This window comes from Oncorhynchus gorbuscha, linkage group LG20 (genome assembly GCF_021184085.1).
Source record: "Oncorhynchus gorbuscha isolate QuinsamMale2020 ecotype Even-year linkage group LG20, OgorEven_v1.0, whole genome shotgun sequence".
Classification (NCBI taxonomy): domain Eukaryota; kingdom Metazoa; phylum Chordata; class Actinopteri; order Salmoniformes; family Salmonidae; genus Oncorhynchus; species Oncorhynchus gorbuscha.
The window spans coordinates 16,524,405-16,538,047 of NC_060192.1; the positions used below are offsets into that span (position 1 = coordinate 16,524,405).

The 13,643-nt window shown below is 43.3% G+C and overlaps 2 protein-coding genes across 2 annotated transcripts; one reads left to right on the plus strand and one right to left on the minus strand.

Moving 5' to 3' along the window:
- The first annotated feature begins 643 nt into the window (after positions 1 to 643).
- LOC124007463 (endoplasmic reticulum chaperone BiP) lies at positions 644 to 4,769 on the plus strand. Its single transcript, XM_046318061.1, has 8 exons — positions 644 to 800; positions 1,512 to 1,660; positions 1,796 to 2,027; positions 2,177 to 2,427; positions 2,558 to 2,948; positions 3,073 to 3,310; positions 3,537 to 3,704; positions 3,821 to 4,769. Exons 2-8 carry the CDS (start codon positions 1,545 to 1,547, stop codon positions 4,399 to 4,401), a joined length of 1,977 nt encoding a protein of 658 aa, XP_046174017.1. The 5' UTR covers positions 644 to 800; positions 1,512 to 1,544; the 3' UTR covers positions 4,402 to 4,769.
- Positions 4,763 to 11,974, minus strand: rabepk (Rab9 effector protein with kelch motifs). Its single transcript, XM_046318063.1, has 8 exons — positions 11,778 to 11,974; positions 11,349 to 11,405; positions 11,099 to 11,253; positions 10,759 to 10,914; positions 10,373 to 10,534; positions 10,006 to 10,155; positions 8,472 to 8,621; positions 4,763 to 5,731 (listed from the first exon to the last, which is right to left on the minus strand). Exons 2-8 carry the CDS (start codon positions 11,399 to 11,401, stop codon positions 5,502 to 5,504), a joined length of 1,056 nt encoding a protein of 351 aa, XP_046174019.1. The 5' UTR covers positions 11,402 to 11,405; positions 11,778 to 11,974; the 3' UTR covers positions 4,763 to 5,501.
- Positions 11,975 to 13,643: the final 1,669 nt, after the last annotated feature.

Here is a 13,643-nt window from a genome sequence, read left to right on the forward strand (position 1 = left end):
GAACGTTGAGAAAATAATTGGCCCAAGACAAAAACCTATTTCCGACCCCTTATTTACACTATTCTAGTTAACGGGAATGGGGGGAGGGCGTGGTCTTTTATGAGATTCTATACAGGAAATAAATTCAATCTACTTTCACCCCTGCCTGACCCTAACGTCCCAAGGATTCCAGATAGCACAGATCCTTATGTACAATTTACCTGATGTCACAACAAACTTTGATTACCTTTTTTTTATACACACAGATACAGACAGATCATTTGGCTTTTGCCTACCATCATCATGTTATACAATTCACTATATGGCACTGGTTTTAGTTCACTACTTCCCTTGCACAAGTATTAGGCGTGGGTTTACTGTAATGTAGTACAATTTAGATTACAGTGGTACTGAAATTGGAAAATGACCCCCAAATGACTGTCAATTCAATGTACCAACTACATTTCTTTGTATGACACCGGCACTTCACGTAATTGGGACTTGACACATTGACACCTAACCTATCAGCGTCGTACAGTAAAGCATGAATCATGACGTTCACTTGACCAAACGTGTGCAAATCAGCAGCGGCCAGCATGTCTGGTGCTGCCAATGAACGCGTTCCAACGAACTGCTGTCTGGCCAATGGGAAGCCTCCACGATGGGGAAGAAGTGACGGCTTATATACGGAGAGCCCCGTTCATTAAACATTATTTTACAGACTCACAATCGTAAGGGTTTCTGAAGAACACAGGCTGTGAAGCAAATAACTTCCGTTGAGATAAACCCCAAAGGAAGACTCCATCGAATTATTTACAAAGGTATGTGAATTAAACGCAAGTTAGCTCAAAATAAAGATTCAATTTTACATAAATGTCAGAGGGAGCTGTTTTGTGGGGGTTAGTTTCCTGTTTAACTGAAGTTAGCTAGCTGACCAGCAGGTTATCCAGAAATTAAATGGAACATTTAACTAATATCTAAACATGGAGATTGCTTAACAGTTTAGCTACCCTTTTAAATTGTTGTCTGTCTTTCGTCAGCTAGTTAACGTTAGCCATCATGCTTGGAAAAGGTCAGCCAGTTTGGTAGCTAAGTTATCTCGCTAGCTTGCACGCCTTTTGAAACCGGTGTCTCCAATTGGTCAAGCAGCATCAGCAGCTAACTAACCACTAGCTCTAGTTTAAATCCTTATTATATGGTGATGTTAGCTAGCCAACCACTAGATATCGTTTTTTAATTTTTTTTTTTTTAAACAAAAAACATCGCCAAATGTTTTAATTACCAAATGTAATGTTGGCTTCATTTGGGCACATTTATTACCGGTAGTCTTGTGCGCCACCCATTAGCTCTAAGTTTGTTAGCATGTGGGCTACCCTCGGTCTGGCCTAGGAGTCTACACACACCAGTATGCACCGTCATGTCTGCATCAGAGGGCCACATTAACTCGTTCCGTTTGATGTACAAGGATGAAAGGCCTACACCGTGAACCAGGCAACAACATTTATAGTGTCTTCACTTTCTCTTTTTGACAGTACTTCAGAGTTGGGTGAACAGACACAATAGAGATGAGGCTTTTGTGCGTGGTTCTGCTGGTCGCCAGCAGTGTTTTTGCCGATGATGAAGACAAGCGGGAAAGTGTGGGAACCGTGGTTGGCATCGACTTGGGGACCACTTATTCCTGGTAAGCATTTTGTAATGAATAGCAATGTAATCTTAGGTCTCATACCCCCAATCATTTGGCTAAAGGACTCTAGCGTATCATGTGATGTAGTTGATACTTTCCATGGTTCTCATTTGGATGCTTCTCCTTTTCCAGTGTTGGTGTGTTCAAGAATGGCCGTGTTGAGATCATTGCCAACGACCAGGGAAACCGCATCACTCCATCCTACGTGGCCTTCACCGCAGAGGGGGAGCGTTTAATCGGTGACGCCGCCAAGAACCAGCTCACCTCCAACCCCGAGAACACAGTTTTTGATGCCAAGAGACTGATTGGCCGTGCCTGGACTGATTCTGCTGTACAGCATGACATCAAGTACTTCCCCTTCAAGGTGAGCCCTAACAAACGCACCCCCTGCCCTAATCTCCTGAAGCACTCACTATGCAAATAATATACTATTTATTCAGCATGTAACTATCCTGAAGTAGCTCAAATTGTTTTTAGGAGAAATGCTTAATGGTGACTACTTAAATCTTCTAGGTTATTGAGAAGAAGAGCAAGCCCCATATTCAGGTGGACATCGGTGGAGGTCAGCTCAAGACCTTCGCTCCAGAGGAGATCTCTGCCATGGTTCTCACCAAGATGAAGGAAACCGCCGAGGCTTACCTGGGAAAGAAAGTGACACACGCTGTGGTCACTGTCCCCGCCTACTTCAATGACGCCCAGCGTCAGGCCACCAAGGATGCTGGAGTCATCGCCGGCCTGAATGTCATGAGGATCATCAACGAACCGTAAGTGTGTTGGTCTTCACAATGCAGAAACTGAATCAACATTAGAATGACTGACCCAATATTTATTTAAATCACTGCAAATATATGCCAAGACCATGCTGGTTACATCTGTTTCCCCCCTCTGTTCCAGAACTGCAGCTGCCATTGCCTACGGCCTGGACAAGAAGGACGGTGAGAAGAACATCCTGGTGTTCGACCTGGGCGGCGGCACCTTTGATGTTTCCCTCCTGACCATCGACAACGGTGTGTTTGAGGTAGTCGCCACCAACGGCGACACCCACTTGGGAGGAGAGGACTTTGACCAGCGTGTCATGGAGCACTTCATCAAGCTGTACAAGAAGAAGACCGGTAAGGATGTGCGCAAGGATAACCGTGCTGTGCAGAAGCTGCGTCGTGAGGTGGAGAAGGCCAAGAGAGGCCTGTCTGCCCAGCACCAGGCTCGCATTGAGATTGAGTCCTTCTTCGACGGAGAGGACTTCTCAGAGATCCTGACCCGTGCCAAGTTTGAGGAGCTCAACATGGTAAGTTGGTTCTAATGACCATAAAACAGTGACACTGCTGGCCCATTGATCTTGGAACATCCAATTCAAATTGAAAACGCATTCATGGAATATCTTTTAATTTGCCATTTGTATTGTCTATCAGGACCTGTTCCGTTCCACCATGAAGCCCGTGCAGAAGGTGATGGAGGACTCTGACTTGAAGAAGACCGACATTGACGAGATTGTCTTGGTGGGTGGCTCTACCCGTATCCCCAAGGTCCAGCAGCTGGTGAAGGAATTCTTCAATGGCAAGGAGCCCTCTAGGGGCATCAACCCTGACGAGGCTGTGGCCTATGGAGCTGCCGTGCAGGCTGGAGTGCTGTCTGGAGAGGAGGACACAGGTGGGTCTTGGTCCATGTGCTTACGCCATGCACTATGTGAAGTTAAGGCTATACCCTGAGGTATCTTCATATTTCATTATTTATACATAAGGAAATGTTGGTTAGATTTTAAACCATACAATGGATACCTACAAGTCATAGAACATCAGTGCTGTTCCCATTATGTCTAGTATCACAGAAGTTACATTTTGATCACAACTAATGGTTTCCTGTCTTGTCCCATCAGGTGACCTGGTTCTTCTGGATGTGTGCCCCCTGACCCTGGGTATTGAGACTGTGGGAGGAGTCATGACCAAGCTGATCCCCAGAAACACTGTGGTGCCAACCAAGAAGTCCCAGATCTTCTCTACCGCCTCTGACAACCAGCCCACTGTCACCATCAAAGTTTACGAGGGTATGTTCCTTTGATTAATCGCTGCCCCTTGTTGCTACATCCATAAATGGTGTTTTACACGGTAAAGAATGGCAAGATTGGATCTGTTTAAAATTCTGCTTCTCTCCTTCATCCAGGTGAGCGCCCCCTGACCAAAGACAACCACCTGCTGGGAACCTTCGACCTGACTGGCATCCCCCCCGCACCTCGTGGTGTGCCCCAGATCGAGGTCACCTTCGAGATTGATGTCAACGGCATCCTGCGTGTCACAGCTGAGGACAAGGGAACAGGCAACAAGAACAAGATCACCATCACCAATGACCAGAACCGTCTGACTCCCGAGGACATTGAGCGCATGGTCAACGATGCTGAGCGCTTCGCCGACGAGGACAAGAAGTTGAAGGAGCGCATTGATGCCCGCAACGAGCTTGAAAGCTATGCCTACTCGCTCAAGAACCAGATCGGCGACAAGGAGAAGCTGGGTGGTAAGCTGTCAGCCGAGGACAAGGAAACCATAGAGAAAGCCGTAGAGGAGAAGATTGAGTGGATGGAGTCTCACCAAGAGGCTGAGCTGGAGGACTTCCAGGCAAAGAAGAAGGAGCTGGAAGAGGTGGTGCAGCCGATCGTCAGCAAGCTTTACGGAAGTGCAGGTGGACCCCCGCCTGAGGGAGGAGAAGAAGAGGGAGAGGCAGATCAGGGTGACAAGGATGAGTTGTAAGGCTGTCTGGAGTGGCACAGATGTACATATTGGACATAAAATGTTAAGGAAAGGGGCTGCAAAAAACGCAACCATGAATCTGCTGGAAAGACTTGTGAAATATTGTTTCAACGTGAGGGACGTTCTCTTCGCTGAGTGGCGGAGGTATACTAGTCGGCCTGTTCGAGGCTCGCTGCTGCTGTTCTCAGGCAGTTTGAAAAGGAGTTCTCTAGGGGGAGGGTTTAGTGGGGTGAGTGCTAGACTGAGGTTTCTGGGTGAATGGGTAACATGTTCACAAGCAATGTTAACAAGTTATTTATTGAATCTGGTCATTGTAGAAAGTACTTTCTACTGTAAAGACATTGAAATAAATGTTTGATACAAATGTCTTTGATTTTGTCTCTGATATTATTCTGCATCAATTCACACCTGTGTAATCATATGTTAATGAGACACCACAACGGACGTTGGCTGTGTGCAATCCTCAAGGTACATTAGGGTAGACGTCCTATTGCCTCTGACCACAACATCGACTCATTTTCCAAACTATTCCATGTTTAAAATTCATATGTAACTGTGGTATAAATTGGGTCTGCACCATAATATCATCCGTGACTGCCTCAATGGCACTGCCCATGCTATCCATTTTGCAGTCAATTTGCTGATTTTCCCTCTCGACCAACTAATTGGATATGACTTCAGGAGGGATCAGCTAATGTAGTTTAACATCCCACACAGTTGACTACATGTTAAGCGCTCTATGGCAGGGCTCTCCAACCCTCTTCCTGGAGAGATACCTTCCTGTAGATTTTCACTCCAACCACACTTAACCAAGTGCAGTTTATCCAGCGAATTATTAGGACTGTTGCTCTCCAGGAACAGGGTTGGAGAATCCTGTGTGCATCTGCCATGCAACACCATTTTTGCATAGCTACTTGTTCTGTATGTGGGGTGTAAATTAAGCTCTACTGGCACTGAACCAACATCTGATCCATGATCAGCTTGACACTGGTTGGATTTAATTGAAAAGTGGTGCTAAAATGAACTGCAACAATTATTGACCAATAGTTAAACATCCAGGCACATGCACACAGTATTTCCCAGAGCAGTAGCTATCAAGGTCACGTTAAGACAGTTACAACACAGTCACTGTGTATGACCCCCTGAGTGTCCATCCCTCCAAACACAAATGCCAGCTGTACGGTCCCTGACGCTGAGGAGCTCTGGGCCTGGTCTCTCTCTCCACTAGTGTGCTCAGGCCTTACTCTCCAGGGTAGGACACACATGGAGTGGTCCAGTCTGTTGGGTGGCATGTTCCCTTCAAACCTCAACAGGGTCCAGCGCTGTTTGTCTGCACAGGATGAGAAGAGAAGCAAAATCCTCAAGGAACATTAGTATCCCAAAACAGTATGGCTGTCAGTAAATATTCTCTCCAGGATAGATACAACAGTGGCAATTATTACATCTGAACATAGAGAAACATGACACAATATACAGAGAACTTGGATGGAAAATTGCAGCCAATATTGCCACTCCTATTTGCCATATCTTCAATTTAAGCCTACTAGAAAGTGTGTGCTCTCAGGTCTGGAGGTAGGCAAAAGTCATTCCAATACCTTGGAATAAAAAGGCCCCTTCAGTGGCTCAAATGGCTGACCAATCAGCCTGTTACCAACACTTAGTAAAGTTTTGGAAAAAATTGTGTTTGACCAGATACAATGCAATTATACAGTAAACAAATTCAACATTCAACCACAGCACTTACACGATTGGCTGAGAGAAATTGATGATAAAGATTGTGGGGGCTGTTTTGTTAAGACTTCAGTGGGGCTTTTGACATTATCGATCATATTCTGCTGCTGGAAAAATGTATGTGTCATGGCTTTACACCCCCTGCTACATTGTGGATAAAGAGTTACCTATCTAACAGAACACAAAGGGTGTTCTTTAACTTCTCTAGGGTAGGGGGCAGCATTTGGAATTTTGGATGAAAAGCGTGCCCAAATTAAACTGCCTTCTACTCAGGCCCAGAAGATAGGATATGCATATAATTATTAGATTTGGATAGAAAACACTTGAAGGTTTCCAAAACTGTTAAATTAATGTCTGTGAGTATAACAGAACTAATTTGGCAGTGAAAACCTGAGAAAAATCCATTCAGTAAGTAGGATTTGTTTGTTTGATGTAGTTTTCTATTCAATGCCATTACAGTATCCATTGACATAGGACTCAAATTGCAGTTCCTATGCCTTCCACTAGATGTCAATAGTCTTAAGAAATTGTTTCAGGCTTGTATTCTGAAAAATGAGGGAGTAAAAGCAGTCTGAATGAGTGGACCCTGCCGTGTCACAGAGCTTTTTCATGCGCATGACCGAAAGAGTGCCTTTCTTATTTACCTTTTATATTGAAGACGTTATTGTCCAGTTGAAATATTATCGATTATTTAGGCTAAAAACAACCTGAGGAGTGAATATAAACATCGTTTGACATGTTTCTATGAACTTTACGGATACATGTTGGATTTTTCTGTCTGCCTGTTGTGACTGCGTTTGAGCCTGTGGATTACTGAAGAAAACACGCAAACAAAACAGAGGTTTTCGGATATAAAGAGAGACTTTATCGAACAAAAGGAACATTTATTGAATAAATGAATATCATCTGAGTGCAACCATATGAAGATCATCAAAGGTAAGTGATTAATTTTATCTCTATTTCTAACTTGTGTAACTCTTCTACTGCTTACTGTTTGTTACTGTTTGAATGTTTGTAATGATTTGTCTGCTGGGCTATGTACTCAAATAATTGTAAGGTATGCTTTCGCCGTAAAGCATTTTTAAAATCTGACACCGTGGTTGGATTCACAAGAAGTTAATCTTTAAACCTATGTAAAATAGTTGTATCTTTTCTGAATTTTTATAATGAGTATTTCTGTATTTGAATTTGGCGCTCTGCAATCTCACTGGATTTTGGCCAGGCGGGACGCTCCCACATACCCTAGAGGGGTTAATGGTAGCCTCTCCAACATAATCCAGGTAGAATCAGGAATTCCCCAGGGCAGCTGTCTAGGGCCCTTACTTTTTTCAATCTTTACTAATGACATGCCACTGGTATTAAGTAAAGCCAGTGTGTCTATGTATATGGATGACCCAACACTATACACGTCAGCTATTACAGCGACTGAAATGACTGCAACACTTAACAAAGAGCTGCAGTTCATTTCAGAATGTGTGGCAAGGAATAAATTCATCCTAAATAGTTAAAAAACTAAAAGCATTGTATTTGGGACAAATCATTCACTAAGCCCTAGACCTCAACTAAATCTTGTAATAAATCATGTGGAAATTGAGCAAGTTGATTGTCATGGTCAAAATATATTAATACAACAGTAACTAAGATTGGGAGAAGTCTGTCCATAATAAAGTGCTGCTCTGCCTTAACAGCACTATCAACAAGGCAGGTCCTACAGGCCATAGTTTTGTCGCACCTGGACTACTGTTCAGTCGTGTGGTCAGGTGCCACAAAGAGGGACTTAGGAAATTGCCATTGGCTCAGAACAGGGTAGCACGTCTGGCCCTAGGATGTACAGAGAGCAAATATTAATAATATGCACGTCAATCTCTCTTGGCTCAAAGTGGAGGAGAGATTGACTTCATCACTACTTGTCCAGAACAGACTGTGGGAGGCGCACAGTACTACATAGAGGCTTGACTACATGGAACTATATTCCACATCAGGTAACTGATGCAAGCAGTATAATCAGATTGAAAGAAAACAGACAAAACTACACCTTATGGAACAGCGGGGACTGTGAAGCAACATAAACATAGAGGCAGCACATGTACACACACACATGATAACATACGCACTAAACACACACGTACACGTGGATTTTGTGTTGTATATATGTGGTAGTGGAGTACGGGCCTGAGGGCACGCACTTAGTGTGTTGTGAAATCTGTTTTGAATGCATTGTAATGTTTTTAAAATGGTATAACGGCCTTCATTTTGCCAGACCTTGACAGCAGCTAATGGGGATCCAGAATAAATGCCACATTCATTAAACATTCCAAAGTAGATATCTTTGGCCTCACCACACTGAAATCTGTACATTGCATTGCTGGCCCCTTCTGGGGTCATCCCTCCAAAGATGTAGATGTTCTTTCCGAGGGCCACAGCCGAGTGGGCAGCCACCCCCGGGGGGATGTCTCCTTTGGCTTGGACCTTCTCCCACTTCATACTGCCTAGATAAAAGTGTAGCACCAAATAGTTAACAGGAACAGAGTGAGAGATTTCACTGGAACTACATTTGAGTCATTTAGCAAACTTCCAATTAGTGCATTCATCTTAAGATAGCTAGGTGAGACAACATCACAATCGTATCAAGTACATTTTCCCTCAACACACTATTTATCAGCAACATTGGTGATAGTAGGAAAACACAAGTGCCTTTTTTGTAGGGAGAGGGGCGTCGGGAAAGTTATTTAAGATACTCTTCAAAGAGGTAGGGTTTCAGACGTTTTCGGAAGATGGGCAGGGACTTCGCTTTCCTGACTTTAGGGGGAAGTTTGATCCACCATAGAGCCCCATAGTGGAGGTGTCATAACACCCATAAAACCTAGTGGTCAAACAGGGAAATGGTTCCAATCGTTTTTCCACCATTCATTTTTCCCATAGGGGATTTTAGAAAAACATCAAATAAGGGCTGTTTCTTGTGAAGGCTTACCCTGGTGACAGTTTGCTAACCATGTAAATCTCGAGCTGACTTTTATCAATATATTCAGCTCTATTTATTCTGATTCAAAAATGCTAATTAGCATCAAAGTAGACTTCATGCAAAACTACAAATCCCTGCAAGCTCCTGCACGTCATCTCTAGCTGACACCTTTGCTAACAGGTATTGTGTCAATTTAAAACTTGCAGTTTTAAACAGTTCACAGAATGGCCAATTTAAAGAAATGTAGCCATTATATTCATTACTACATTTAGCTAACATTAGATAGTGATTCCAGAGATTCTAACCTTTGCATTGATTCACCAGTCTCCCCCAGATCATCATGGCATTTGTAGTTCTTTATGATAGCCACATTAGCAGTCATTTAGCATTTCATTTTTTAGGGGGTAAATACAGGCAAATATGATAAAAAAAGTCACCCTGTCCTAGAGAGATTAACACAGTTATCAAAACGTCTGTGTTTCTAAAATCACCTATGGGAAAAATGAATGGAGGAAAATTGATTAGAACCATTTCCCTGTCTGACCGTTAGGTTTTATGGATATTATGACTCATACTGTGGTACTCTATTGGGGTGCCAGGACAGAGAAGAGCTTTGACCGGGCTAAGCGGGAGGTGCCCGCCCGTAGGGGTGGGAGGGCCAAGAGACTAGAGGTGGAGGAACAAAGTGCTCGGGTTGGTATGTAGGGTTTGAGCATAGCCTGAAGGTAAGACGGGGGTAATCCACTTTGCTGCTCCTTATGCAAGCGCCAGGGTCTTGAAGATGATGCGAGCTTCGACTGGAGGCCATTCCATTCTATTCTATTGTGTCCTTTATTTCAACAGAGGAAACAATAAAATACACCTAAAGCAGGATCAAGTTCTTCATGTGTATGACTGACTTGAATACTTACTGGTGTCTAGAGAGTAGATGTCGCTGTAGAACTTCTCTCCTGCCATGCCTCCGTGGATATAGATTTTGGGTCCTACCGCTGTCACCACGTGGCCGTGTCTTGCAGGGGGATGTCTGCCCTGTGTGTCTGGCTGAGACCAGGTGCAGGAAACTAAAAACGGAGACAGAGGAAAACACTAAGTATCTCCTCCTAACTCGAAATTCAGTTGGTACTTTCTGAAATTTAACTTTAAAGGCTGAATTTGGCCAACAAGCTTGCTGCCTCTAACTGCTGAGCTTTTGATACACATTTGGGCTGGTTCCTCTGTAACTGCTGTGTGAATGCGTTGTATGTGTTGGATTGGCAGACTGATTCATGCGCATTCAACCTGTGTCGAAGACGTGAACGTTGGGGTCCGAGACAGGTGTGGCCCCCGAGTCCCCTCCAGAGAAGACAAACAGTCGGTCCCCGACGCTGGCTGAGTTGGTGTGATACGTCCTGGGACAGGGGGGCGTCCCTTTCACCTCTACACCCTTCCACAACCCACCGCCTGGGAACATAGCAACACAAAACCTCAGAAGACTAAAAGGTATGGGACATTGCTCAGAGCCAGACATGATATGAAGGTGATTGTTACTCTGCAAACACAGCTACTTAACATATTCAAATCAAATCAAATTTGCTTAACTATATTCATTAACTGTTCTATGATACTACGCTCTACAATAATCCACGCAACACATTCTATATAAATCTCGATACAAATCTCCATGCCTGTGAGTTGTAGGTTCTGGACACAGTTGCGGTTGCCACTCTGCTGTGCCCCAGCGAACACCCACAGGCTCTGTGGACAGCTCTCAGGGACAAAGCTGCAGTGTTCATACCGTGCCTCCAGACCCTCCCATTCAGGAATGTCCCACTCGTGACTGTCTGATAGGGTGAGAGGGACAAACACGGAACTGTCAGTCGAAGAATATATGGGAACAGATTGACGTTATTGGTAAGATAATGAGTTGACTCATTGACATGAAATAAAACATTGAAATGATGTGAAACACAATAAAGAGACAGGTGCCAGGCATAATATTGTGTTGATGTGACATTTTGTCTTTACCCAGGTTTATGACGTGGGATTCTGAAAAGCTGCCATTAGGGTTGGCTCCTCCTATGATCAGGACTTTCCCCATGCCATCATCCTCAGAGGGGATGTATATACAGGTGTGGCCCACACTAACTCCCGGACCACCTCCTCTGGGTATCATAGCATACCTGGGGACAAAGACAGGAGCACCATGTCATGAATAGCAGACTTGAAAGTCTAGTATAACTTCATCCTTAATTTGTTGAACTGTACGTTTATTTACCACAGTCCTGCTCGTGGTTTATCCTCTGGATCCAGCACAGGAAGTAATTCCATTTTTCTGTGGGAGGCATCCATTCAGATGATCAGTTACAATGATGATCAGATCAGATCAGCTCAGGCATAAACCGGACCATTGTGTCCACTAACATTCTGGGGGAGGAAATGCTGCTGCTGTAAAATTAGGCTAGAAGGGATCTCGCGAGGTCATCCTTCCATAATCTCGTCTCGTTGCTCAAATAGAAGATGACATTTATTTGGCTAGGTTGCTGGATGTACCATGCCACACTGGGAAAGTTCAACTAAGGTTTTTCGATCATACTCATTCAATTTGAAAGGAAGACAGATGACAGTTAATTAGCTAACTGATTTTATAAAGCATGAAATCAGAAGCTAACAGTATCGTAGATAGGAAGTTCATTCGCTCACTCACCCACGTTCGAAGGCTCAGTGTTATCTGTTGCACGTCGTTTAGCTGCTATTTCAATTATATGATGTATAATATAGCTACATTAATCAATATAAAGACATGTTGATGGTTTAGCTGCACGAAAATATGTACTAGCTGCTTTCCCAACTAGCTAGCAACAAAATGTCGTGTCCGCGCGTAAACGACGTAACAGCGCTGTCGTCATGGATATTGCGCAGGTGAAGAGTCTGTGTGCTGTGCCAATGTGTCCACACGATGTCACTGTTGTTGCAGGACTAAATATCCCAACACGCACATTACCCAAGAGGATGACTGGGAGAACTACTAATAGAGACTGGGAAGACGCCTGCCAGGGAGCTTGGGAACATTGCTTGCATCCGCCATGACATAATCATTGTCCACCCTCCCACCCAAAAGTCTGGAAGTGGTGAGAGAGCTCCAGCCCCACATCACACTATTACACTCACAAGTGCCTGATTGCCAAATAAAGTTATTTTCTTGCTTTGTTATTTTTTTCTCTGTCAATTTTATGAATATCTCAGATAAGCTACCAAGTAAACTTCCAAAGATGGCCCATATTAATATATGTAGCCTTAGAAATAACATTAATTTATTGACTATATCTGAGATCAGTAATTTGATAATATATTAGTAGTGAAACAGGGAGTAGTGATACCCCCCTTTTGCCCTCAGAACAGCCTCAATGTGTCTTGCCCATTCATTCTCAGAATGGCACACATACACAATCCATGTCTCAATTGTCCCAAGGCTTAAAAATCCTTCTTTCACCTGTCTCCTCTTTATCTACACCGATTGAAGTGGATTCAACAAGCGACATCAATAAGGTATCATACTGTAGCTTTCACCTGGATTCACCTGGTCAGTCTATGTCATGGAAAGAGCAAGTGTTCTTAGTATTTTGCATACTCAGTGTATAGCTTTGACAGACATGCATACTTACAATTCCAATGTAACAGAATTACACTTTAACTCAGTCTTTTCACTGTAAAATGTCATATAGGCATATAACATTTTTGAAAAACAAATTTGGTATAGACACTTCAGTGTATGTGTATACACTATCGTTCAAAAGTTTGGGGTCACTTAAAAATGTTCTGTTTTTAAATATATTTTTTTTGTTGTCCATTAAAATAACATCAAATTGATCAGAAATACAGTATATACATTGTTAATGTTGTAAATGACTATTGTAGCTGGAAACGGCTGATTTTTTATGGAATATCTACATAGGCGTATTATCAGCAACCATCACTCCTGTGTTCCAATGGCACGTTGTGTTAGCTAATCCAAGTTTATCATTTTAAAAGGCTAATTGATCATTAGAAAACGCTGTTGCAATTATGTTAGCACAGCTGAAAACTTTTGTTCTGAATAAAAAATAAATAAAACTGGCCTTCTTTAGACTAGTTGAGTATCTGGAGCATCAGCATTTGTGGGTTCGATTACAGGCTCAAAATGGCCAGAAACAAAGGCTTTCTTCTGAAACTCGTCAGTCTATTATTGTTCTCAGAAATGAAGGCTATTCAATTCGAGAAATTGCCAGGAAACTGAAGATCTCGTACAACACTGTGTACTACTCCCTTCACAGAACAGCGCAAACTGGCCCTAACCAGAATAGAAAGAGGAGTGGGAGACCCAGGTGCACAACTGAGCAAGAGGACAAGTACATTAGAGTGTCTAGTTAGAGAAACAGATGCCTCACAAGTCCTCAACTGGCAGCTTCATAAAATAGTACCCGCAAAACACCAGTCTCAACGTCAACAGTGAAGAGGCGACTCCAGGATGCTAGCCTTCTCAACAATAGTCTGACGAGTTTCAAGTTATTTGTTCTGGCCTCTGCCGTTTCCA

Coding starts and splice junctions, on each gene's coding strand:
- rabepk (XM_046318063.1), bottom strand. CDS start 11,401: ATGGAATTACTTCCTGTGCTGGATCCAGAGGATAAACCACGAGCAGGA. Junction 11,254..11,348: donor AAACCACGAGCAGGACTGTG/GTAAATAAACGT, acceptor CTTTGTCCCCAG/GTATGCTATGATACCCAGAG. Junction 10,535..10,758: donor CCAGAACCTACAACTCACAG/GCATGGAGATTT, acceptor CTATGTTCCCAG/GCGGTGGGTTGTGGAAGGGT.
- LOC124007463 (XM_046318061.1), top strand. CDS start 1,545: ATGAGGCTTTTGTGCGTGGTTCTGCTGGTCGCCAGCAGTGTTTTTGCC. Junction 1,661..1,795: donor TTGGGGACCACTTATTCCTG/GTAAGCATTTTG, acceptor CTCCTTTTCCAG/TGTTGGTGTGTTCAAGAATG. Junction 3,311..3,536: donor GTCTGGAGAGGAGGACACAG/GTGGGTCTTGGT, acceptor TTGTCCCATCAG/GTGACCTGGTTCTTCTGGAT.